At 42.1% G+C, this 26,210-nt stretch overlaps 1 protein-coding gene across 1 annotated transcript in view; it reads left to right on the forward strand.

Moving 5' to 3' along the window:
• Positions 1-26,210, forward strand: part of smyd3 (SET and MYND domain containing 3) — a 750,592-nt gene that overhangs the window by 209,546 nt on the left and 514,836 nt on the right. The window contains exon 5 of the mRNA XM_052013009.1: positions 1,316-1,452. Within this exon, the coding sequence (XP_051868969.1) occupies positions 1,316-1,452 (137 nt within the window). The remainder of the gene's footprint in view (positions 1-1,315; positions 1,453-26,210) is intronic.

A 26,210-nucleotide genomic window follows, 5' to 3' on the forward strand; every position in this document is an offset into this window, starting at 1 on the left:
CTGTAGCTGTGATGCTTTACTCTGTATTCTATTATTGTTTTTACCCTGTACTACCTCAATGCACTGTGTAATGAATTGATCTGTATGAACGGTATGCAAGACATGTTTTTCACTGTACCTTGGTATAAACCAATGTCAATTCCAAATGTGATAGAATTTAATGTTTCAGCTGATGAAAGGTGGGGGGAACAAGGTTAATTAACCATTTTCAGCCCATTAGGGTGACAAATATGAGCTTCTATAGATACAAGATTTATAGCAGGAGGTTTAGAACAAAGTAGCAGGAGTGGATGAGGTGTTGCAGGGTCAAGTTGGGTTTGGGAGGGTACAGATTGACTGGCTGGGCCAAATGGCCTATTTCTGTGAGATAGCCTTCAATGTATTTCCATAATGTCTGACTCATAGATTATATGTCATGGAGTCATACAGCATGAAACAGGCCATTCGGCCCACTACGTCAACACTGACCAGTGGACACTAATCCATATTAATCCCAGCTTCCAGCACTTGGCACATAGCCTTCGATGCCCAGGTGATTCAAGTTCTCCTCTGTACACTTAAATGCTGTCAGGAACTCTGCTTCCACCACTCTCTCCGGCAGTGTGTTCCAGGTACTCATCACTATCTGGGTGAAAAAGGTCCTCCTCGGATCCTGTCTGAACCTCTTGTCCCTTACCCTAAATCTAGGTCCTCTAGTTTTGTTTGCCTCTGTACTGTGCAAGCCAGATATACGTGTCAGCTTGATCCAGGGCTTCACTGAGAGAGTGGGGGGTAAGGCAGTTGATCCAGATGCAATTACCAGAGTGAATGGTGAATGCACAGAGCTATCTGGTGGTGAAAATTCATTGGGAATGACTCTCAACCTTCCAAATAGGGAGGTCGCACACATTGACCCTGTGAGCTCAACAAATCACAGTCTGCTCATCCATGAATCCATCGTTTATTAGTTCTGAGGTACAAGGATGTTTCCTGACATGATTTACTATTTTTGCCACCGGCCTCTGTCTCATTGAAACAGAAACAAATTGTGCCAACCGTCACCACAATGGTTTGAAGAAAACACATACCTTCCTGCAGCATGTCATGGTTTAGATTGATTGCCTGTCCCGAACATTGCTGTCCAGCTTTTCTTGGTACATTGTGATGAGTGGCAGCAGCTTGTCGTCTGCTCCATATATGTTATTTACCTGTCAAAACTGTGGAGATGTATACTTGCGCCTTCTTCGAATTGGGGAGTAGATGTGTCTGGACGGAACAGCTGCCATGAAACATTATTTTCTTGTGGTTGATGGTAAGTTTGTTCGTTCCTTTACAGATATCAAAGAGATGAGTGAAGAAGTGAAAGAAGGCCTTGGGCAACTTGCAATCATGCTGCAATTTTATATGAAAGAGGAAATTCACGATGCATCCCAGCTGGTTCCTGGTTTAAATCTTCTTCACCTCTTTGGTCAAGTAAGTTTCTTTTTAACTTACTGCCATAGGATTAAAATGTTATTGAACTGACCGTGGCAGATCTCCATAGACTGGTCATGTGAATTGCTGAGTGTGCTTGCTGGATATGCTGAAGTATTTCAGGTCTCTGAATGGGATAAATCCAACATAGCTGTGTACAACTTATGCTCTGAGGTCCTGCTGTGCAAGACTGTTATTCTGTGAAGATATGCATCTTGAGACTGCTACAAAGGGAACAGAAGTCTAAAGAATTCATCTGCTGCCAATTAACAGTACTTTTTGCTGAAGAAAATTTATTCTTGGAGCAGATATTCCCCCTTGGTGAATGTTTTAACTGTCTTTCAGTGTTTTAACTTGGTGAATGCCAGTTAGCTGTCAGTGAATTGTAACACAATTGAATCTCTGGTTTCCAATGAAAACATTGACAAGTTGAGTTTTATTTGTGCACTTAGTCTTTGCTGAAGGTATTGATTGAAAAACTTTGACGTTATTTCACTTAATGCTGAAAATTCATATTTCCCAGTTAACTCCACAATTTCAGCTTGAACTTTAGCAGTAAACCCCATCCCTGCCTTGCAACGTGCTTCTCTTTTGATTCATCCATTATTCTATTTGCTTGAGTTCGGAGTACAAAATCGTCTCGGGCTGACGTCATTGCAGTTTGGTTCCAACTAGCAAAAAAACCAGCAATATTTTGTGTTTCATTCTGATGTACAAGCTGGTCACAAGGGCTGCAGTTCATCCCACTTTGTTCCATTTAATGATGGACGACATTTCTCTGATAAACAGGGTGAACTAGCGGCAACAGACTACCTGGTTAATGAAACCCGTTGATTCTGCTTAGCAGCACTGCTAGACATACTTGAGATTGCTTCAATCTTTGCTAATGTCAGTATATACACAGATTCTTCAGTCTTGAAAGTTCTATTTGTAAATTTCTCAGTTGTTCTGAGCAGAAAATGGTGATGGGTTTCTCAGTACCAGACATCAGGCAGACAACAATCTTTCTGTGCGCATCTTAGCCATGATTGGTCTGACTGATGAAATCACCATATCTAAGTCTGGACTGGTAACTTGGTATACAACTTCCAAAATGGTCATTCAGTGGTAAATAAAATGTTCAGAATTGATTTAAGACATGTAAAAGCAGTATTATACACTTCTCAAGCTGGCATTTTCAGGGAATGCTAACATTCTTACTTCGTGTGTACTCTCAAACACAACAGATGCACTGATAGGGAAGATGGCTACCTTGTGGTGTGTCCAAACACTAGAGATGATTTTTCACTTGTATAAGCCACCCAATACATTTTATGTTGCCTATGTGTGGGAGAAGGATATAAGATTAACAAAGGAGTTGTTGTTGGGCAAGCAGGAGTTTATACTTTGCTTGATAGTAATTGTACGTACAAACCTTGTGCTGTGCATACACCTTGTCATCTTTTCCACTATACCCATATTGCCATTTGTTAATATGTCACACAGAACTGCACCATTTGCTCAGTGGAAGTGATTATACTTACTGACTTATTGCATCATCTTCTCTAGTGCAGATTTACTGGCGGTGCTGTAACATTGCTCATGTTATCCTTTTTACATGTTTTTATGATCTAATATGGCTGTGCATGTTAATATTTGCAGTTCTAATTTTGTGATTTTAACTCTGATTTTCAAATATATAACTGATGTGAAGCGTGCATTCTCTAAAAAGGTATCTGTGACAGTGTTATGGTAACGTGTAATTGCTCTGAATTTTATCCATGTCTTGACAAGTTTTTCCGTACTGAGATGTTGTACTTGACATGGTGTAATTACGGCTATATGTAAGACATGTCGTCTTGGGTTTACCATGCATGAAGTGTCAAGTGATGGTGCCGCTCTGTGCACATTCATTGCCTGGGAGAAGTTGGTGCACTTCAGAGCAGACTCAACCTGAGCTGGGCTACACCAGTCTTGTACCTTTTTACTATCAGGGCAGTACACTTTCACACTTGCGTGATGCCCGGCTTCCCAGGAAGCAGGCATGAAGCAACACTGGTCTCTTTCTTTCAGCTTACTACTGTGAGGGAGCCCTCAGACTTCTGCATTCCCTTTGTGCCCTTCGTGTAGTATGAGAGAATGGTGGCTGTGAGTTAAATCTTAAAAAAAAAGGTACAACAGAACTTTCTACATGGTTTAGCAAACTAGAAGACGTGGAGATCCAAGTAAATCCATGCACATAGATCTTTCGAGTACCATGAGTAAGTTCAGAACATAAGCAAGTACATTGTTGGGTTTTAGACCTGGATTGCAAGAGTGTGACACAGTGGCACAGCAGGGAGTTCTGCTGCCAGACACTTCCAGCGATTCAGGTTCATTCCTGACCTCTGGTGTTATCTGTGTGGAGTTTGTGTCCTCCATGTGACTGTGTGGGCTTCCTTTAGTCCCTCCGGTTTCCTTCCTCATCCCAAGATGTGCTGACAGGTAAACAGGTTGCTGTAAAGTCGTCCTTTTTTTTGGTAGGTGGTGGGAGAATCCAGGGAGGAGATGGATTTATGACAGAGAATAGGTTGTAGGGAAATTAATGGGAGAATGGGATTATTTGGACTACTCTGAGAACTGGCATTGACTCGATGGGCCAAATGGCCTCGTTCCATATCATAAGGAAATGTAATGTATAAGAAGATTAAGTCATGCTACAGCTGAACAAGTGCCCTGGTTAGGTCACACCTGGAGGACTGTAAACCATTCTGAACACCACATGTTGGCTTTGGAGGGAGTACAATGTAGAAATAATACCCAAGATCAAAGAGTTAAATCATGAGGTGAGGCTGAATAAGCTTGGGCTCTATCACTGACATTTAAGTCTGCAGAGTTACTGACGTAACTGTTGGGGTAATAATGTGGTTAAGTTTCTTCTGCCGGGTGACACCAGGTTGCTTTGGCAATTTTTGCATCAAAGCTGTGTAACACTTCACAAAGACTAAGAATATTAAAGTGAATCAGCTGCTGAAGTATCTTGTCTTTCTGCAGATATGCAGCATGATCGCTGTGGGGCTATTTTGTAGATTGTGGTCCAAAGTGGGAGCTTGCTGTGCAGAGGGTCTGAATTCATATATTGAAGCTGACTAATCGTGCATAATGATTTTATTTGTAATTTTCATATTCAAGGGAATTCTTGCGTTCATTTTCCTCCATTCATTAATGCTTGTCAATTTGGAGCAAGTTTCTCTGCTGGCACAGATTATTTTGTTTTTGCTGACAATCAGTTTCCTTTTGCTTTATGTGTGTGATGTTTCATCATTTAATACCAAGCAAAATAAACTTGGATGTCAAGTGCAGTTATTAGTTTTTTTTTGCCAATATCCCAAGGTGTTTCTGCATGTTGACTCATGATGCAGAGTACATTGGGATCAGAGCAGAGATTTGTTTTACCTGTGTGTAGAAGAACACAGAACATAATAACACAGTACAGGCCCTTCGGCCCATGATGTTGTGCCAACGTTTTATCCTACTTCATTATCTATCTCACATAGCCCTCCATTTCTCTATCATTCATGTGGCTATCCAAGAGTCTCTTAAATGTCCCTAATGTATCTGCCCCCACAACCTCTGCTGGCAGTGCATTCCACGCACCCACCAATTTCTGTGTAAAAAAAAACCTCTGACATCCCCCTTATACCTTCCTCCAATCACCTTAAAATTACGCCCCCTCGTGTTAGCCATTGTGGCCCTGGGAAAAAGTCTCTGCCTGTCCACTTGATCTATGCCTCTTATGATCTTGTACATCTCTATCAAGTCGCCTCTCATCCTCCTCTCCAAAGAGAAAAGCCCTATCTCACTCAACCAATCCTCATAAGGCATGCTCTCCAATCCAGGCAACATCCTGGTAAATGTCCTCTGCACCTTCTCTAAAACTTCCACATCCTTCCTATAATGAGGTGATCAGAACTGAACACAATATTCCAAGTGTGGTCTAACCAGAGTTCTACAGAGCTGCAGTGTTACCTGGCGGCTCTTGAACTCAATACCCCGACTAATGAAGGCCAACACTCCATACGCCTTCTTAACAGCCCTATCGACTTGCGCGGCAACCTTGAGGGATTATGGACGTGGACCCCAAGAACCCTCTGTTCCTCCACACTGCTAACATCACTCTTATTTTCCTAGTGTTGCAGTCTTGGATGCAGTCTTGCAGGCATCCTTTAGTTGTTTGGATTTGAAGTGGTAACTATGTGGTTTTCCTTGCCTTGGTGCTGGGGCTTTTTTCTCCCCAAAGTGGAAGCGGTGACCCTGTGTTTACAGCTGCAGAGTCATAGGGTTGTACAGCGCAGAGATAGGCCCTTTGGCTCAACTCATCAGTGCCAGCCAAGGTGTCTTCCTGAGTTTGACCCATTAGGCCCATATCCTTCTAAACCTTTCCTATCCAGTAATTGCAGGTTGTTTGTTTGGGTGTTTCATCCATCCAGGGTTTCATTAACAATGATGTTCATCTGTCAGCAACCCAGTGCCAGCACTAAAATTTGCTGGCCTTTAACCTCTAAGGCCTTAATGATTTTCCCAGATCATTAAATGACCATCTTCAGTATGCAAGTTTGTCCTATGGTCAGAATTCAGGAAAATGAACCCCCATTGCAAGGTCCTCTGCTTATTTACCTGTTTTGCTGGTTTGTCTTCCAAGATTACAACAACACCCGCAATCCGCAAAAAAGAACCACTTCATTGAATGTAAAGTACTTTGGGATGTCCTCAGACTGACGGGCAAGACCCACTGTTCTTTTGTTTGTCTGTTCATTCCCTTGTACTTATACTAAATCACATGTGCAGTTGTTATTCCTTTTTACCTGCTTCAAATTCCTTTTCTGCTTTTATTTTGCTTTTTTATTCTTTTTCTTCCTGTTTCTTTCTGTTATGCTCTTCACCTGTTTCCTGTATGACTTCCCTTCTGTCTGCTTGCCTTTCACCTACTTCAAACCTCATGTACTCCCTACTTGCATGTCTCTTTTTGTGTTCCAGCCACTGACATGCTTTATATAATATAAATTTACATCATTATTTTAATTTGCTGGGATGCCGAATGGAGAGACAAACAATGTCCCAAGGGATTTGGCTGGGACCTTGTAAATCCCAAGGCAAGGTTTGCTCACTGTTGCTGTTGGATTGTATGATGCCTTTGACTTGTGGCTCCAATTGGAAGTTACTGATTTTGTGGTAGCTCCCTTTCATTGCACAGGATCTCCAGCTGGGATGAAGCACCAATATTGAGTCGTAGCTGTAGGTGGATTGAGTTCTGAAAAGTATTTCCAAGGTGGTCTCCAGGAGTTGGTTTGGAGGTGGGATGGTAGGAAGGTTAGAGTGCTTACAAACACAGCAATTAGGGGCAGTGGCTAGCAGGGCACATGTGAGATGAGACAGAAACAATATGAATTAGGGAAGATGGAAGGTCCTTGTGGATCAAATGTCTTTATCAACAAATAAAGAGGGATTAACGTTCTTCAAGAACCTTTTAAATTGCATGTTTTTAAAAGGTGGGAGGTAGGGTTAGATGAAGGAATCAACTCAGAAAAAGGAGAGCTGCTCTTGAATATATATTTCTGGAGTAGTCATCTTCTGGTTGGTTTGCTGAACATGGACAAATCAAGCAATTATCATTTTAAAAAAATTAAGATTCATCAGTTTGCATCATATTTAAAACAAAAAAAATCTATATTTTTTAGACAAGCAGAGCCTCATGCATTTTAAAATGTTTGGATTTTTTTAAAATTAGACCTTGCTAGATTAAAACTGCAGTTTTCAAACAAAGGGAGTAATTAACCAACTTGTCTGTATCTGGTTTGTAAAAGAAGGAGGTAAGAGTAATGGAAATGTGATGAGAGGACATCTGTTGTCAGTGATTTCCCTTTTCTCAGGTTGTTGATAAATGATTGCTACTCAATTATCTGTGCCCTTGAAATGGGAGAGGAGAGAAGGCAAAAGATGGAGCTTAACCTTTCTTCTGGTCCTTGGCTGCTGCTAACATTGTGGTTTGTTGAGAGTATGTTTTATTTATCATAGCTTTCATAAAAGCTCTGCAGCTGTTGTGTTGTAGTCAGGCTCACTTTGCTTCAGGTCATTATTTTAGTATTAAGCACAGCACTGAACAGTCCATGCAGATGGCTAAAAGATACTTGGCTCATCTATGGAGAAGTTCGCCTCCATTCATCACAAAAGAAGCATTTGTTTTCTTTTTGGGGTTTGTGGAGGAAACTGTGTTGGATTCAGTGTTGCCTTCTGAGAAGGGATTAGGCAAGTGGTTGAAGTAAGAAAGAGACGCAATCCACCTAACCGTCCAGTAATTTTAAAAGATGTCTCTAACCTGAGTTCCAGTGAGAACTAAAAATGTTCTTTGAACCTTTGTTCATAATTCTGCTGCATCATTTTTGGCTTCTGGAGAATGTTCGCATTTCTTTTCTTTCGCTGTGCCCTCAATGGGATGTCTGGAACTGAATCTGCTCCTGCAACTGTTGCTAATTAGTTTTTTGTAGATAGTCAACGTCACTTGTGTTTTCAGTGTTTATATATATCTTGTAGTCTATGCTATCAAATCCTTGTGTCTGATTCTTAAATCTATTCTTCACCCTGTTTTTAAAAAAAATATTTAATTTATCCTTCTAATCCTCATAATCTGTCAGAAGTATGTTTGCAATGTATCGAGGGTGAGGGGAATAGATATCAGCTGATAGGTCAGATAGGAAGGAGGCTTGTGTGGAGTATAATTATCCTCGTAAACCTATTGGGAGCAAAGCCTGCTATTTTTCTAAATGCAGTATATTATGTAATGACAAGTAATAAATATTTGATATACTACTGTGACCTGTTTCTCTTGACATTTTTCTTATGTTCTCCCAACGAATGCAGGAAACAGGAATCCTGCTCTCAACTTGTGTAAGCTCATTGGGTCAAATGGCATATTTCTATGCAATAAGTTTAATGTAATTGGAATTGGTTTATTATTGCCACTTGTACCGAGGTACAGTGAAAAACTTGTCTTGCATACTGTTCATACAGATTAATTCATTACACAGTGCATTGAGATACTGCAAGGTAAAACAATACAGAATGCAGAATAAAGTGTCACAGCTACAGAGAAAGTACAATGCAGGTAGAAAGCTGTGATGCATGCAGATAGGATGCTTTCTGTGATGCATCAATAAAAGTTAGTGAGTGTCAAGGGAGATATGCCAAATTTCTGTCAGATAAGTAATTGTACATATTTTGCATTAGTTAAGGGGGACTGACTTTCTGAGGTATCTACCTCCTGGCAGGTAGGTCATCTCAATATTTTGCTTGGTGTTGTCTCCTTGTATCTCACTGCTAATATTGTTAGGAACCTCAAACACATGTTCTACCACATGCAAAAAGCTGGAGGAACTCAGTAGGTCAGGCAGCATCTATGGAAGGAAATGGAAAGTTGACATTTTGAATCGAGACCCTTCATCTGACCAGTCTAGATGAAGGGCCTCGACCTGAAAGGTCGACTGTCCATTCCCCATCACAGATGCTGCCTGACCTCCTGAGTTCCTCCAGCTTTTTGTGTGTTGCTCCGGATTCCAGCACCTGCAGTCTCTTGGATCTACATGTTCAACCATCCCCACCACCTGATCTGCTGACTGACCAAGGATATCTCCTCCTTTATTGCCAATGACATCTTGGTTTCCACCTCCCTTAATCTGATTCCGGGCCCACACTTCCCTCTCCACCTTCAAACTCCTGTAAACTACTACTCCCACCAAATCAATCTGTGTTTTCCTGCCTAGGTGATTTCCTCCCTAGCTCTCCAATGGTGAAGTAACAGAAGAAAGTTTTTTTTTTGTGCACATTTGCTTGGGTCTACTGTATGATAGAATATAGCTGCTGGGGATGGGGTAGGGTGAGGAGTAGTGCTGAGGTGCCTCACATAAAACTGAAGGATTCTCTGCTCGGCACTGGTTTGATGCAACATTTTAGCCAATGAGGAATTATGAAGCCCGAGAATGGTGAGGAGAGACTTGACATAGATGTTCCATTGAAGGTCATAGGAAGATGATTGGACCTCTTGACTGAGGTGGTCGTTGCTAGGTGCTTTATGTTGCAAGTGTTAATTGGCACTTGTCAGAACATTATCCTGGCCCTGCACCTACCTAGCATGGGCTGCTTCATTATCTGAGGGCTTACGAATGGAGCGGGAGTTTGAAATTGTCTGTAACGTTACTGTTCTTCTAATTATGTGATGCACATTACTGTTGAACCTGATTCCTTGAAGATTTGCTTCAGTACAGATTTACTATCCTGGGCTTGAGATGATTTGCTTGTGGCAAGTACAACCGTTTTCCCTTGTGTCTGTGACAGCTCCAGGTACTGGATCTCACTTCTGGTTTAATCTTCAGTTAAATGCTCTCTGGATACCAGTGGCTCCTTTGATGTTCAGTCTTTTATAAGAATGTAGGAAGCAGGAATAGGCCAGTTGGCCCCTCAAACCTCCACCACTCAATAAGACAATGGCTAATTCAATCTTGGCCTCAAATTCCCACTCTTCCCCCATTCCCCTTGATGCCTTTGTAGTTCAAATATCTGCCTTAACCTCGTTATGTGACTTTGTTTCCATATGGATGTCTGATCAAGATGCAGTAAGGTTTGGAATTGAGGTGTGCATGTCAGTATCCAGAGTCATGTGCTCAGTCTTATTTCTTTGGTGGCAGGGAGATTGGGGAGGAGAGGGTGTTGTGAGGCATAGGAAGGTTTGCCCAGTGATTCACAGTACAGGTGTTTATGCAATTAAACAAATCTAAGATTGCCTGTAGAAACTGGTTGAAGGCTGAATTCCTTATTGTGCATTAAGAGTTATTTGTGCTTTAAAAACTGTTCTTGTGATAAGCAACCTTGAGATATCAGCATTTAGCTGGGTTCAATTGAACCATGTGAGCTTGCTGGTCTATTTTTAGCTATTCTTGATGGCAAGCCATATACTGAGCCATTGTCTTGTTTCTTCTCATCAGGTGACAGATAATCCAGTGCCAGGAAGCTGTACATCTCTTTTTGAGCACAGATGATCTTGCATTCAACCCTCTTCAGCTAGTCCTTGCCTTCCTGGTTCGACCTTCCTTGTGTGTTTGAGTGTGATTGCCAGTTTAGTGTAGTTTTAAGCTCTGTGAGTGTATTGGGAATTACTGATACTCTTCCACCCTCTACTTTGGAGTCACTACCTGGACTTCTTTCAACCCATCAGCTGGCCCAACAATTATATCAGCTCACAAAGGAAGGGAGATGTAACCGACTGTTTCATTAATTTACAGCCATGATCATTCTGGAGAAAGACGTTTTGGCTTCATTTTAATTACATGTGCATAAATATGCTAATGAGCAGTGACCCTTAGACCATCTCAAGATAATGTCTAACCTTTCCCCATTCTACTATTACGAATTCCCTCCCTAAACATCTGTGCTTTTCCTTATTGTAAAGTGTTCCTCACAAACTTCCCCTCTGACCTGCTGTGTCTTTCCAGAATTTTCTGTTTTTAATCTAAATTCAAGCCTTCTCTTTCTTCAATAAAAGAGCTGCCTCCTCTCTGGTTTGGAGGAAGGCTTGGGTAGAGGGACTGAATTGGACTGCTCCAATTGAAGGAACCCAGCTACTTCCTACCCTTGCATTTTATTTCAAAGGGATGATCGGAATAGAAAAAGTTAGGATCAGTAATGGTAACCATGTAACCACTAGATTGACATACAAAAAATCTCGCCTTTTTCATTAATGTCCTCCAAAGAAAGAAATCTGTGTTTTTACCTAGTCTGGACTGATATGTAGCTGTAAACTCTTAACTGTTGCCTTAGTCATAGAGTCATACAGCACGGAAACAGGCCCTTTGGCCCAACTGGTCCATGCCGGCCAAGATCCCCAGCTAAATTAGGTCCATTTGCATATGTTTGGCCTACATCCCTCTCAACCTTTCCTATCCATGTACCTGTCCAAGTGCCTTTTAAGGGGCAATTAGGTATGGATAATAAATGCTGGCATCGTCAATGCCCAGCAACATCCACATTCCATAAACTAATGAATTGTGGAAAGTAGTTGTAGCTTGGAACTTGCTACTGCAGGGAGTGGCTGAGGCAAATTACACTGATACCTTTGAGAGGATGCTAACTAGGTCCCTGAGGATGAAGTGAAGAGAAAGATATACCAAAGGGATCAGGTGATGTAGGTTGAGCAGACGCCTGTGTGGAGTATAAAACTGGCACAGAGCAGTTTTTATACAGCGTGGTGTAGTGATATACCTAGTAAGTTTTAAGTAAAGGCTTTACTTCCAAGCTCATGACCACTCAGGGACACTATACTTAGTTATTTTCAAAGTCATGTGTATGACCAGTGTTGAAAATTGTCAGAGCTCTTTCCAGTTCATCTAAAAGTATGGTGTCCAGTGATGAGACTAACTCCCTTTGTTATCATAGTAGCATTACATCTGGATTTTTCTCACTGCCACTGGAATAAAAATATTATTTGGCAAGTATGAAGATACTTAAATCCTCAGATATTTTTATCTTTAAAGCAAGGGCTGGATGTCTGAAGTTCCGATTTGTGTAACTGGCTTTGTGGATCTAGTGACACGTATTGAACAATTTTTTGTTTCAGCACTTAACTACATTGTATGAGATTCAGTCTTGGTGTGAGGTATTTTCTGTATTAGCTGCGCTGAGAAACATGTAAACGCTTGTTTTATTTTGGCATGCATTGTTTGGCTCTCTCACAGGATGGAGTGCACACGGTCATGATTCATTTGCAGGTGCAGTCCTGTTGTTAAATGCTTAAAATTGCCTCTGACCCCATCCCTGCTTGATCTATAAAGGTTTGAAAAAGAAACAGAGTAAGTGCTTGAACATCTTGTTGACCAAGGAATGTGCTGCTAGTCTGACTGAATATTCCCACCGTTTTCTATTTATATTTTCCTTGTTGGTCAGACTGTACAAAGGTTTGCCGACATTGTGCTTTGAATTTATCACATTGATTCTTCCTGAACACTTGTCAGCCTGTTTCAAGTATTAGTAACTATCACCTTTATAGTTTGAGAGGCCCAGCATGAGGATTTGAGGGAATAATCTTGGCTTGCTGTCCAGTGCTATTTTGGAAGTGTAGTGCAATATTAGAGTACTTTGAATGCAATACTCAACCAAACTTATGTGCCTCCTTTCAACATGATATTGACGCTGCAATGAAAGATGGTAGAATTTATATCTTCAAAGGATGAGATCAACTTTGCTGAAAGGATTCAGCGAAGCCTTTGCAATATTATCTGTTCATCATGGACCTGGATCAAGGGCAGGCCTGCTGGGCAGGCATGGTAGTATAGCAGTTAGCGTAACGCTATTACAGTGTCAGCGACCCGAGTTCAATTCCGGACGCTGTCTATAAGGAGTTTGTATGTTCGCCCCATGTCTGTGTGGGTTTCCTCTGGGTGCTCCAGTTTCCTCCCACATTCCAAAGATGTACGGGTTAGGAAGTTGTGGGCGTGTTATGTTGGCGCCGGAAGCGTGGCGACACTTGTGGGCTGCCCCCAGAACACTCTGCGCAAAAGATGCATTTCACTGTGTGTTTTGATGTACATGTGACTAATAAAGATATCTTATCAAGGTGAATCATTCTAAGAGCCAAGACTTAAAGGCTGATCTTTATTACCTTTTGTATTCACAAGATTCCCCAAAGTGCTTTAACAGCCAATGATCTGCTTTTTATAATGTTGCAACGTAAGAAAGACAGACTTGCATCTTTCATATCTCTTTGAGGACAGTGTCTTACAGGCAGTGGTGTTTTTGAGTGTAATCCCAGTAGGAAACGTGGCAGACAAGACGGTAATGTCAAGTAGTGTGTTTACAGAATATTAAGTAAGGGTAAGTATTGGCCAAGATGCGGTGGATAGCTTCTCTGTGATACTCCATAGTTGTATGTCCATCTGAGAGAGCAGACAGGGCTTTGGTTTACGATCCTGCCTGAAAGACAGCAGTACCTACGCCACAGTGCACCTTTAGTACTGCCCAGGCATGTCAGCCCAGAATTCTGTGCTTATGTCACTGCAATGGAATTGAACCCGTGCTCTCTTGAAACCTAATGTGTCAACTGGAAAATCTATTACACTGCTGTGTAACATCTTGAAACAAAAGTGAATTAAAAGCATGTTGGGGTATTAATAGGAATAACATCTGATTGTTTGGAAAATCTGCCATTCTGGTGCCGCCAAAGTCCCAAGTGTGCTGGATAAATGGAATTTTGCTGTATTTGCTTGGTGTTGCCCACTGTATCAGTAAGGATGATTCCTCTAAAGTGAACGCAAGATCTTCTGACTCTGAGGTGAGAGTACGACCAATGAGCCAAAGCTCTCATCTTTAAATTTCCCCTTGGTGAAACTTGTACTTAATATGAATAAATACAGTTGTGAATAAGCATATTAAATTTAACTGAAAAAATATGGAAATGTAAGCGATGAGATCTGTTATGGTGGTCAAAAAATATGTATGTTGTTCAGGCAATGTTTGGGCCTGGAGTAATTGAATTCAATGGTTAAGTTCAATATTATGGCACAATCAGAATTCCATTGTTCTACAGAATCACACAAGTGTTTAAAATTGGCATATTGCCAAAGAAACCATAGGACTGGTTTGATTTGTAAGACTTTTAACAAGACCAGAGAATGCTAACTTGCTAAATTTGTTCCCCTTTATGTTAGATTATGATATTGAGCTGTATTTATGATCTTTTCAATAGCCCTGGTTTACCGACAGGAATAGGCTATAACGAAAAGATAAGAGCTGTAAGTACTTGAAATCATACATCAGGAGGAAGCTACGTGCCTGCCAACCCAACGCTGGCTCTGTGGTATTCAGTTTATCCCACTTCCCCCCTTTAAAGTAATTATCTATTTTCTTTTCTAGAGCTACAAATGATGAGATGAGATAAGATATCTTTAATAGTCACATGTACATCGAAACACACAGTGAAATGCATCTCTTGCATATTTTCTGGGGGCAGCCCGCAAGTGTTGCCACTCTTCAGATGCCAACATAGCATGCCCACAACTCCCTAACCCGTACGTCTTTGGAATGTGGGAGGAAACTGGAGCACCTGGAGGAAACCCACGCAGACACAGGGAGAACGTATAAACTCCTTACATACAAATGAATCAGCTTCCATCACCCTTTCAGGCAGAGCATTGCAGATTATAGTGGCATGCTACATAAGCTGTTTTGCTGCTTTTTTTGCCAGACACTTTAAATTTGTGTCGCCCAATTACCATCGCTTTTAACACCTTCTCTTCACCTATCAAACTTCTTCATGGTTTTGAAGATCATCATCAAATCCAACCTTAACCAACCCTGCTCAAAGGCAACCAATCTCAGTTCCTTGAACTCTCCATGTAACTGGTTTCTAAACTTAGTGCCGTTCTAGTAAATTTTCTCTGCCTCTCACTTTAAGAGCTTTAATGCTGTTCCTATGCTGTAGGACCTAATAGAGGACATACTGTTCAAGTTCACGTTTATTGTTGTCGTAGGTATACGTACACATAATGCCATGAAAATTAGCTTTTTGCAGCAGCAACCCACACAAAATGCTGGAGGAACTCAGCAGGTCAGGCAGCATCTATGGAGGGAAATAAACAGTCGCCGTTTCAGATCAAGACCCTTCATCAGGACTGGAAAGGAAGAGGGCAGAAGCTGGAATAAGAAGGTTGGGGAAGGGGAGGAGCTCAGGCTGGCAGGTGACCGGTGAGAGGGGGAGGGTAGGTGGGTGGGGGAGGGGGGATGAAAGGGAGTGATGTAAGAAGCTGAGAGGTGAGAGGTGGAAGAGGCAAAAGGCTGAAGAAGAAGGAATTTGAGGACATTAGACCATGGAATAAAAGGAAGGAGGTGGGGAATAGGTGGACAGGTCATGAGGGTGGAGGAGGGGAAAGGGAAAGGGAAGGAGTGAGGGGGCCACAGGAATGAGGGAAAACAAAGGGAGGGAAAGAGGGGTGGGGTTACCCGAAGTTAGAGAAATCGATGTTGATGCCATCAGGTTGGAGACTCCCAAGGCAGAATATGAGATGTCTAGCCTCAACGTGGCAGTAGAGGAGGCCGTGGATAGACATGTCAGTATGGGAGTGGGATGTGGAATTGAAGTGGCTGGCCACTGGGAGATCCTTGCTTTTGCGGCAGATGGAGTGAAGGTGTTCGATGAAGCAGTCACCCAATCTGCGTCAGGTCTCACCAATGTAGAGGAGGCCGCACTGGATGCAATAGATGACACCCTTGGATTCACAGGTGCCTCACCTGGAAGGACTGTCTAGGGCCCTGAATGATGGTGAGGGAGGAGGTATAGGGGCAGGTGTAGCACTTAGTATGGTTGCAGGGCTAAGCGCTGGGAGGGTCACCAGTGGGGAAGGATGAGTGGACAAGGGAGTCATGGGGGGGTGGGGGGCGCGTGCTGAGGTGTGCCTGGTGGTGGGATCCTGTTGGAGGTGGCGGAAGTTGCGGAGAATGATGTGTTGGATGTGGAGGCTTGTGGGGTGGCAAGGGGAACCCTGTCCCTGTTACTTTGGGGGGGGGGATGGGGTGAGGGCAGATATACATGAAATGGAGGAGATGCGGGTGAGGGCTGCATTGATGGTGGTGAAAGGGAAACCCCATGTACTGAGAAAAGAGGACATCTCTGATGTCCTGGAATGGAAACCCTCCTCATGGGAGCAGATGAGGTGGAGGAACTGGGAGAAGGGGATAGCATCCTTGCAAGTGACAGGGTGGGAGAAGAGGTGTAGTCAAGGTAACTGTGGGAGTCAGTGGGTTTGTAAAAGATGTCTGTGGTTAGTCTGTCTCCTGAGATGGATACAGCAGTAGCAGCACAGTACATTACAAGATGGGGACAAACGTAAGTTAACAGAAACTTAAATTAACATAAATAATACAAAACTTGCATTCTTCGTCAGATCACATTGATTACCATCCCTGGATATGTTGAGGTGGTGGTGATGATTGTTGTGCACTGTCAAAGTGGAATGAAAGTCAAGCACTTGAGGACACATTGTGTTTAAAGGGTGGCTGGTAGGTTTCCCTGTAGAGCCACAAATGAACCAGTTGGAAGATTACGGCAAGCTGGCTGCTTTTATTTCTTTTACTAGTGCTTAATCAACGAGACGGTCGCCCACCTCTTTGCAGGCTGAGGGTTTGCGACGAGGGTGTGGCGAAAGATGCAAGGGTTCTTGTCACTTTTCATCCCCAGCAGCTGTGTAACAGAGGATTCTCTGATCTACTGGCTGTTCCTGGGGACACACACAGAGAGAGACATCAATTGCTGCTGGAAAGTCATCAACTCGGTGAAAGACACCCTTTGGTCTGCCTGAACTTGTTGGTCTCCCAGCACTGCGAGATGTCCATAGGGGAATGCTGCCCACTGGCACATTCCAGGCTGCAGGAGTACGTGCTGAGGGACGCACTGAAGCTGGGTGCAGCCTACGCAAGGGCTCGGTGGGGAAGGACTACAGTTTAAGGTTCTTCTGCCTCTGGAGAGGGAGGGGCGGGGTCAGGTGAGAAAGCCCCTTAAATATTGTAAATATGAGATTGGGGTAACACCCCAGGGAGCCACACGAGCGGCATCGGTGCTGTGGTTTTTTAAATAAAAAAGGTAACACTAATGATTGATGCGTACACGAATGTAAAGGTTTGCAGTGTTTTATTGTTGTATATAGTTTGTTTTTTATGATGAATAAAGATTATTTTGGATTAAAAAAAACTAGTGCTAATCTGCCAATTAGCCAACGCCTCCAGTTCACTTTCTCAGCTTGTCACGTAATGGGTGGCACGGTGACACAGCTGGTGGAACTGCTGCTACACAGCTCCAGTGACTCGATTCAGTCCCGACCTCTGGTGCTGTCTGTGTTGGGTTTGCCCCTTCTCCCTTCGACTACATGGACTTACTCTGGGCGCTCCAGTTTCCCCCGACACCCCAAAGGTCTGTGGGTTGGTGGTTTAAATGGCCAGTGTAAATTGTGTCTAGAGCGTAGGTAGAATCTCGGGGGTGTTGATGAGTATTTGTGGAGAATAAAGTGGGTTCTGTGTAAATGGGTTGGTATGGACTCAGTGGGCAGAATGACCTTTTCATAGAAACATAGAAAACCTACAGCACATACAGGCCCTTTGGCCCACAAAGTTGTGCCGAACATGTCCCTACCTTAGAAATTACTAGGCTCACCCATAGCCCTCTATTTTTCTAAGCTCCATGTACCTATCCAAAAGTCTCTTAAAAGACCCTATCATATCCGCCTCCACCACCGTTGCTGGCAGCCCATTCCATGCACTCACCACTCTCTGAGTAAAAAAAAACTTACCTCTGACGTCTCCTCTGTACCTACTCCCCAGCACCTTAAACCTGTGTCCTCTTGTGGCAACCATTTCAGCCCTGGGAAAAAGCCTCTGACTATCCACATGATCAATGCCTCTCATCATCTTATACACCTCTGTCAGATCACCTCTCATCCTCCGTCGCTCCAAGGAGAAAAGGCCGAGTTCACTCAACCTGTTTTCATAAGGATGATCCCCAATCCAGGCAACATCCTTGTAAATCTCTTCTGCACCCTTTCTATGGCTTCCACATCCTTCCTGTAGTGAGGTGATTAGAACTGAGCACAGTACTCCAAGTGGGGCCTGACCAGGGTCCTATATAGCTGCAACATTTCCTCTCTTTTCTGCGCTACATGATCTATAATTATATGACCTTCTGAAGTTACAGTCCTCAGTTGGGAGCTTAATAACTTGGCCACCAGATGTGCTTTGGCGAGACTCCAAGTGTCTCCAGGAGTGCTGGTAGCAACTTCAAATTAAACTCTGCACAGGTAATCTGAACATCGGCCATTTGCTCTCCAGTCATGAGCTTCTGCTCTTGGTCCGTCTGCCTGGAAACACTGGCTTCCCAGCAAACGTAGTGGTGGCCATTTCCGTGAACATGGTCCTCGTTCACAAAGGAATCCCTGATCTGTCAGCTCATTTCAGTGGAAAAAGAACCGGGAAGTTTTCCCCTTTATTCACTCTGTGTTGCTTAGCGAAAGATGCTAGACATCTGTAGGTTGCTGACTCCAGAAGGAATCTCTCATTCATGATGAAAGTGAGAATTGGAAGGGGGAGGTGGGGGTGCTAGTGAGAAGGAATTGTGGAATTAGTTCAATGCAAACAAGATTCATTAGCTCTGGTGAAGCAGCTCCTCAGTTTTTGCCCTGTGACACCACTAACTGCAGGAATTATACTTTGCAAGCATATAGTGGGTAGTTAATCATTGGTCTAATTAAAGGTTGTCAAGGAAGGAAGTAGGGTAAGACTAACAAGCCGTCCTGTGAAAGCAGTGGGACTAGAAACCAGTCGTTTGCTTTCTAAGACACTGTGGGATAGTGGAGACTTTAAAGTACAGCCATGGCTTATCGTTGAGTGTGTTGGTGGGTGAGATATCCTGCAGAACCACAAAGGCTATAAGCTGAAGATCAGGTCCTCTGTTGGAACACACTGTTATCTTAATTTTAAGTTTGCTGGTTTGGGGTGTTTCAGATGTCAGTGCACAAAGGGAGGAGAATACCCATGGCGGAGGTGTGCAATGACCTCTCCTCCATTGACTCTGTCTACACTTCCTGCTGCCTCGGGAAAGCAGCCAGCACACTGTAATCAAGGACCCTTCCCACCCTGGTTATTCTCTCTCCCCACCACCCCCTGCCATCGGGCAGAAGATACAAAATCTTGTGAACACATACCGCCAGGCCTAAGGACAGCTTCTATCCCATTGTTATAATACTCTTGAATGGACCTCTTGTATGATAAAGATGAACTCTTGACCTTAGTCTATCTTGTCATGGCCTTTGCACTTTATTTGTCTACCTGCACTTTCTCTGTAACTGTAACTTTTTTATTCATTTTGTACTACCTTGATGTACTAATGCATGGAATGATGTCTGGATGGCATGCAAACAAAAGCTTTTCTCTGTATCTCAGTAACTGTGGCAATAATAAACCAATTACCAATTAATGGATGTACCATTTCTCAATGCACCTGCATCCCAATATATTGTAGCCATATCAGTCCTTGCCACCATCTTGCCCCATTCCCATGTACACTTCTATTTTAAGTGGCAGGGAATAAGCTTGAAAACAAGGAAATGAGCGTCATTGGGAATGGCTACTTGCTAATTGGTATTGGTTTGCTATTGTCACTTGTATTGAGGTACAATGTAAAACTTGCATACCGTTTGTACAGATCAATTCATTACACAGTGCATTGAGGTAGTACAGGGTAAAAACAATAACAAAATGCAGAGTTGAATTGAAATGAATAGTCAACTGTTGATTTACGTTATACAGAAAAATAATCAATAGGATGTACATATAGCTAAAAATTCAGTATTGAAGGAGCTTCTGAGTGTTGGTGTGATTCTTTATCTACACCACATTCATAAATCTATATTGTTTGTAGTTTCTTTGAAGCTTCACATTGATGAGTTGTGTTTACAGTCTGGAGGTAGGTTTATACTTTATAGAAAAGTGAAAGAAGATAACAAAACTCCCTCAAAAAAGGCTCCATCAATCAAACTTTCAGAAATATATTTTCCAGTGTTTCTAAATCAAGTATATTTTCATCCCGTCTAGTTATATAGCTCTCTCTGTAGAGGGAAACAGAAGTGAATGGGCTTCAATAGAACTTGCTGAGCTCTGTCTGAAGCACGTGCCAATGACCTAACAAGCACAAATCCCATGTCCTTTTGATTTCCTTAATATATAAAAATCTATCAATGTCCATTCTGAGTGTACTGAGCGTCCAGAGCTTCTTTCAGTAGAGAATTCCAAAGACACTACTCTGGTGAAGAAACTTGATCTCGTCTCTTTCTTAAATGGTCATCCATTTATTTTGAGACAATGATCTCCAGCCCTAGATACCTCAGCAAGGAGAAACATCAACTCGACATCTCCCTCGTCAAACTCTGTAAACAAAAAAAAATTGTTCACTTTTTTGAGTTCACCTCTCATTTTTTTAAACCCTAGAGAGCAAAGTCCCAATCTGTTTAATTTTCCTTCAGACATCAAACCTGCCCTCCCAGGAATCAACATGATGATCCTTTGTTGCACAACCTATCACAAGTATATCCTTCCTGAGGAGAACCAGACCCGTACACAGTATTCCAGATACGGTTCAACCAGAACTCCATACAATTGGAGCAAGTTGCTTCTACTCTTGTACTTAAATCCTTTTGCAGTAAAGGCCAAAATATTATTTGCATTCTTAATTACTTGCTATAGCTGTATGTAAACCTTCAGTGATTTGTGCACAAAGACTTCCAGGTGTATCTTAACACCAACAACATGAATCATCATCTCACTTTTCAAAAACCGTCTTGATGCATTTTTTCTACCATAGTGGATGACCTCACATTTTCCCACATTATATTCCATCTGCCATGTCCCTTCCTGTTTATATTCCCCTGAATCTCTCTGCAACCTCTTCCAGCTGACTCTGCCATCTTACTCTTTAAGATTGGAGAGTGGATCTGCATCTGTAGTCTTACACTGAGTAGTACATGGGCAGCGGGTGAACTTATCCTGCCAGTGTAAGCAGTTTATTTAGAGCTTTTCATAATGATAGGGTGTCCCAGAACACTTCACAGGCATTGAACTGCTTTGTTCTCTTGATACTTTTTCCTCCATGCTACATAAAATAACCTTGATTTTTTTTGTGTTTCCAGCTCTGGAGGGGCATTGAGTTGAAATCTGTTTCCCTCTCCCTGGATGCTGCCTGATTTGCTGAGTATGTCTGGCATATTCTGTTCTAGCTCAGATTTCCAGAATATGAAGTTTTTTTGCTTTTCAACACGGGGTAAGTGTTTGAAAGGGCTTGGAGCAACCGAATCTTTAGGAACAACCTTTAGAATCTTGAAGTTAACATAAATTTACAGATGAGCATCCACTTAGGATAAGTTGATCTGTATGGAAGTGGGAAGGAATCTCCTCTGAGGTATTTGGTTGTGGTTAAGATTTGGGCTTGTTTACATTCACATTCTCCACACTATTTTTGACAGTGGTGAAGAGGGAGCCTCTGATTTAGATACTTGTCACAACTAATCAGTTCAAATATAGTAGCATTTATAGGGTACATTCTTCAGCTACAAAGATTGTTAACAGGTATTACAGAGATTGGAATTCCTTCTATTCATTATTCTTCACCCATTGCTATACTAAGAGATCATCAGTTATGACAGGAACAGTTTCTCTCGCATTCCATTCTTGAATTGATTGTGGAAAGGATCCATGTTACACAATGAAAGTTCCATCTGATCAGGGGAGAGTATACAGTAAATGGCACAACTGGTAGAAGCATTGAAGTACAGAGGGATCTTGGGGTACAAGTCCATAGTTCCCTAAAAATGGTAACACAACTGGATAGGATGGTAAAGAAGGTGTTTGGCATTCTTGCCTTCATCAGTCGGACCATTGAGTATTAGAGTCGGGAAGTATAAAACTTCAGTTAGGCCACTCTTGGAGTATTGTGTACAGTTCTTGTTGCTGCATTACAGGAAGGATGTGGAGGCTTTGGAGAGGGTGCAGAAGAGGTTCACCAGAATGTTGCCTGTATTAGAGAGTATTAGCTCTAAAGAGAGGTTGGACAAACTTGCATTGTTTTCTGTGGAGCATTGAAGGCCGAGGGGCAACCTGATGGTATATAAAATTATGAGAGGCAAAGTCAGTCTTTTTCCCAGTGTGGAAATCTCAAACACTAGAGGACATAAGTTTAAGGTGAGAAGGGGAAAGTTTAAAGGAGATGTGTGAGGCACAGAGAATGGCAGGTGCCTGGAACATGCTGCCATGGGGGTTGGTGGAACCAGATAGGACAGTGGAGTTTAAGAGGCATTTAGACCGGCACATGAACATGCAGGGAATGGAGGGATATGGAGCATGTTCAGACCGATGGGATTAGTTTAATTTGGCATCATGGTCGGCACAGATATCGCAGGCTGGAAGACCTGTTCCTGTGCTATCCCATTCCATGTTCTCTGTTCTATGATCAGACCAGGTTTGATTTAAACTCATATCCAGAGTTGAATGGCCTGCGTCTCAGCTACTGCGCCATTGAAGTTGTGCCAGAGAGTACAAGTGACTCACACAGTGATATCACCGTGTGTGAGACCATTAACTACAGCTGAAGATGATAGGGTTCCGAAATCCCTTCCAGTATTTTGATCCAGAATCGAAACAGAAGATGTTGGAAATGTTGATGAAAATCCAAAGGAAAATGATGGATTTTAACATTTAGTCAGAACAGGTATCATCACTTGACCAGTTTGAATGAACGCAATAGATCACATCCTTTTTCATAAATCAATCTTGTCATTAGAACTAGAAAATGCTACATAAGAATTTAGAGGAGTGAAACAAGCCATTCAGCCTAGTTAAAGTCCTTGGTGATGTTTATGCTTCACATGAGCCCCTTCCTATTCATCTTCATTAAACTCCATCAATTTGATCATAGTTGCGTAACAAACTTTTCTTAACTGAATATGGTGTCCTACCCTCAATAATCCTTTCAATTGCTTCTGGATGTAATTCTTCTGAAGGGAAATGTATATCTATGCTAGATTTTCTCTTTATAACTCCAAGCATGTCCTCATTCACACTCTTTTGTTTCTCTATTCTGGCTTTACTGGATACAGTCTTTCCCTTCAGTGTTGAAGACATAAAATGTGTCACATGAAACTCCTTTGCTACACATTTTGAGATGTTAACTTCGCTTTTCCTAAGCTGCCGTGGTCATGGGATCTTTATTTCACTGAGTGATTGTATTTTGTTTGTTAAATAAAATCTCTGCACCTTCTTTTGACCCCTTTTAAGAAACAGAATAAAGTTCAGCATTACTGAGCTTCTGACCACAGAACTAAATACTGGGCATGAAGACCAAAAGGATGAGAAAGGGTGCCTTAAGAGCTGAGTATAACAAAAGCTTCATGGGGTGGAGAATTTTAAGCAGATTTTTATCAGAGGAGTAGTGTTTTGGTTTGTACTCCAGACATTCTTGAGGTATAAACTCTGAGCGAGGACTAGAACTGAAATGTTGCCAAGCTGCTCTGTTGGGTTTTTTTTTGCTTCCAAACCTCATAACATTTTAAAGTCAACAATGATGGTCCTAATCCAGGACCGTAATTAGAAACTGCTGTTGCAACCAATTTTTATTTTGTTTGTTGAAATAATCTTTGAGACAAGGGATGACTGCAACTTATTTTTCTTGGACTTATCCATCATATTCAGTCACACTTTGCAGTTATCTGATGACCTTCCTCGTTTCAAAAGAAAAACAAAATATGATTTCCTTTCCCTTTTACAGGCCCATTTTTCTGAATACATACATACCAAATCTGACACGTAAACAAGGCTGCTTCAACCACACTAAAAATGTAGGTACTTCTTAAGCAATTGTATTGATTCCCATTGATAAACAAATCTCTGCCCCTCTCACCTCCTCCTCCAGAAGTATGTGGCCATTCATACTCCCAATCCAACCAGTCTTTGTGAAGAATTACCCCAGTGTTTTTTTTCTCTATTCGTTTTATTGTCGTAGAGTCATACAGCACGCGAACAGGCCCTTCAGCCCAACTCATCCATGCTGATCAAGTTGTCTGTATGATCTAGTCTTATTTCCCCATATTGGGCCCATATCCCTCTAAATGTTTCCTATCCACGTACCCGTCTAAATGTCTTTTAAATGTTGTAATTGTACCACTTACAGCATGTGCGTATCACTAACTAAGCCAGCGTTTATCCCTGTGTTCAAGTTTAAATTCAAGTTCAAGTTACTTGTTTTCATAGGCATACATACACCATGAAAATTAGCTTTTTGCAGCAGCAGCACAGTACATTACAAGATGAGGACAAACATGTTAACATAAATTTAAATTAACATACATGATATATAACTTGTGCAAAATAAACATAACAGCACTAGTGCAAGGTCCTTTTGCATTTCTTAATGCAATTCTAGTGCAATTCTCAAGTGTCCTTGAGAAAGTAGTGGTGAGCCACTGCCTTCATCTGCTGCAGTCCTTCTGAAGGTATTTTGCAGTGCCAGAGGATAGGGAATTCCAAGATTTAGATCAGGCGATGCAGTATGTTCCTCGTTGAAGAATAAATGATGTGTGCCCCATGATGCGATTAAATTCATTGTGGAAGGAATGACATAATATTTCTAAATAAGGACTACTTGGAGGGGAACAGTCTATTCATTGCCTTGAGCCATTTGACAAGATCACAGCTGATATTTTATCTTCTCCTCTTTGTTCTATATGTCTTAATTATCCTATTTTCCACTTCCCGGGTCAAAATCCAACATAACCTCTTCCCTTGGCTTTCAAATATAAATTATCTGAAAGCACTCTTAGTTATTATCTTTGTTGTGTTTGTTAGGGCCCTCTTAGTGAAACAACTCCATTTTCTCTCCATCACTGGGGAATAACTAGGCTGTTGGTTTACTGTAAGATCACAACTGGGCTGTTGGTTTACTGTAAGATCACAACCCAGTTAGTTCCCAGTGATGGAAGGAATATGAAACTGAGACCTGAAGGGTTTCTTGTCTGTACCATTCACACTACCTTGCCCTCCATCAACTCCATGCACTCAAAGCAAATGGCACAAGGCACTTCTTCAGAGATTGCGGGATTAAAATGCATCCCCAGTACATAGAACATAGAACAGTACAGCACAGAACAGGCCCTTTGGCCCACAATGTTGTGCCGACATAGCTAATCCCTTCTTCCTACAGAATGCCCATATCCCTCCATTTTCCTTTCATTCACGTGCCTATCCCTCTTAAAAGCCCCCAGTGAATTTGCCCCCACCACCCTATCAGTACTTGCATTAACTGTGCTGTAAAATAGTGGCTGCAGAGTATACCCTGAGATGGTCAAGGGAGAAGTTCTATGCCAAAATGTGGACCTCTCTCCCTTGATTGTATGTTATTCAGGTACTGAGTTAGCTGAGTTGAGGCTGGTTACCTGGAATAGACATAATGCCACATGTTTGCAATTTGATGTGCATCACATAGCATTTCCATCACAGAAAAGCAAAACACTGTGGTCTTAAATAAAACCTAAAGTGCTGTAGACACTCACCAGATCAGACACCATCTCTGGAGAGAGGAAAAGAATCGATTCAAATTGATCAGAATTAGAAAAAGTTAGCAAGGAAACAAGTTTTAGGAAACAAAGAAAGTGGGGAGACAGGTCATCCACCATCTGTGGAGGGAGAAAATCTGAAACATTAACTCTCCCTCCATAGATGCTGCCTGACCTGCTGAACATTTCCTGCATTTTCTCTTTTACTTTATATGGGCTTATAGATTGTGTAATCTTTTCCCACTTAAAACCAACAAGAGATTTATAAGAACAAGGATATCTTGCTGCAGCTCCACAGGATCGAGGTGAGACCCCATCAGGAGTTTTGTGTGCCGTTTTGGTCTCCTTATCTGAAGAAGGATCTTCTTGCCATGAACGGAGTGCAGTGAGAGATGACTAGACTAATTGCAGAGATGGCAGCACTGACATATGAGGAATTTTTGGTTGATTTGGCCAAAAATCGTTGGGGTTTAGAAGAATGAGAGGGACTGTCATGGGAACCTATAATAGTCTAACATGACCATGCAGACTACTTGCAGGGAATGTGTTCCTGACGGCTGGAGAGTCCAGAACCAGGGGTCACGGCCTCACGTCAAAGGGTATACCATTTAGAACTGTGGA

Source organism: Pristis pectinata, chromosome 3, assembly GCF_009764475.1.
Source record: "Pristis pectinata isolate sPriPec2 chromosome 3, sPriPec2.1.pri, whole genome shotgun sequence".
Taxonomy (NCBI): Eukaryota; Metazoa; Chordata; class Chondrichthyes; order Rhinopristiformes; family Pristidae; genus Pristis; species Pristis pectinata.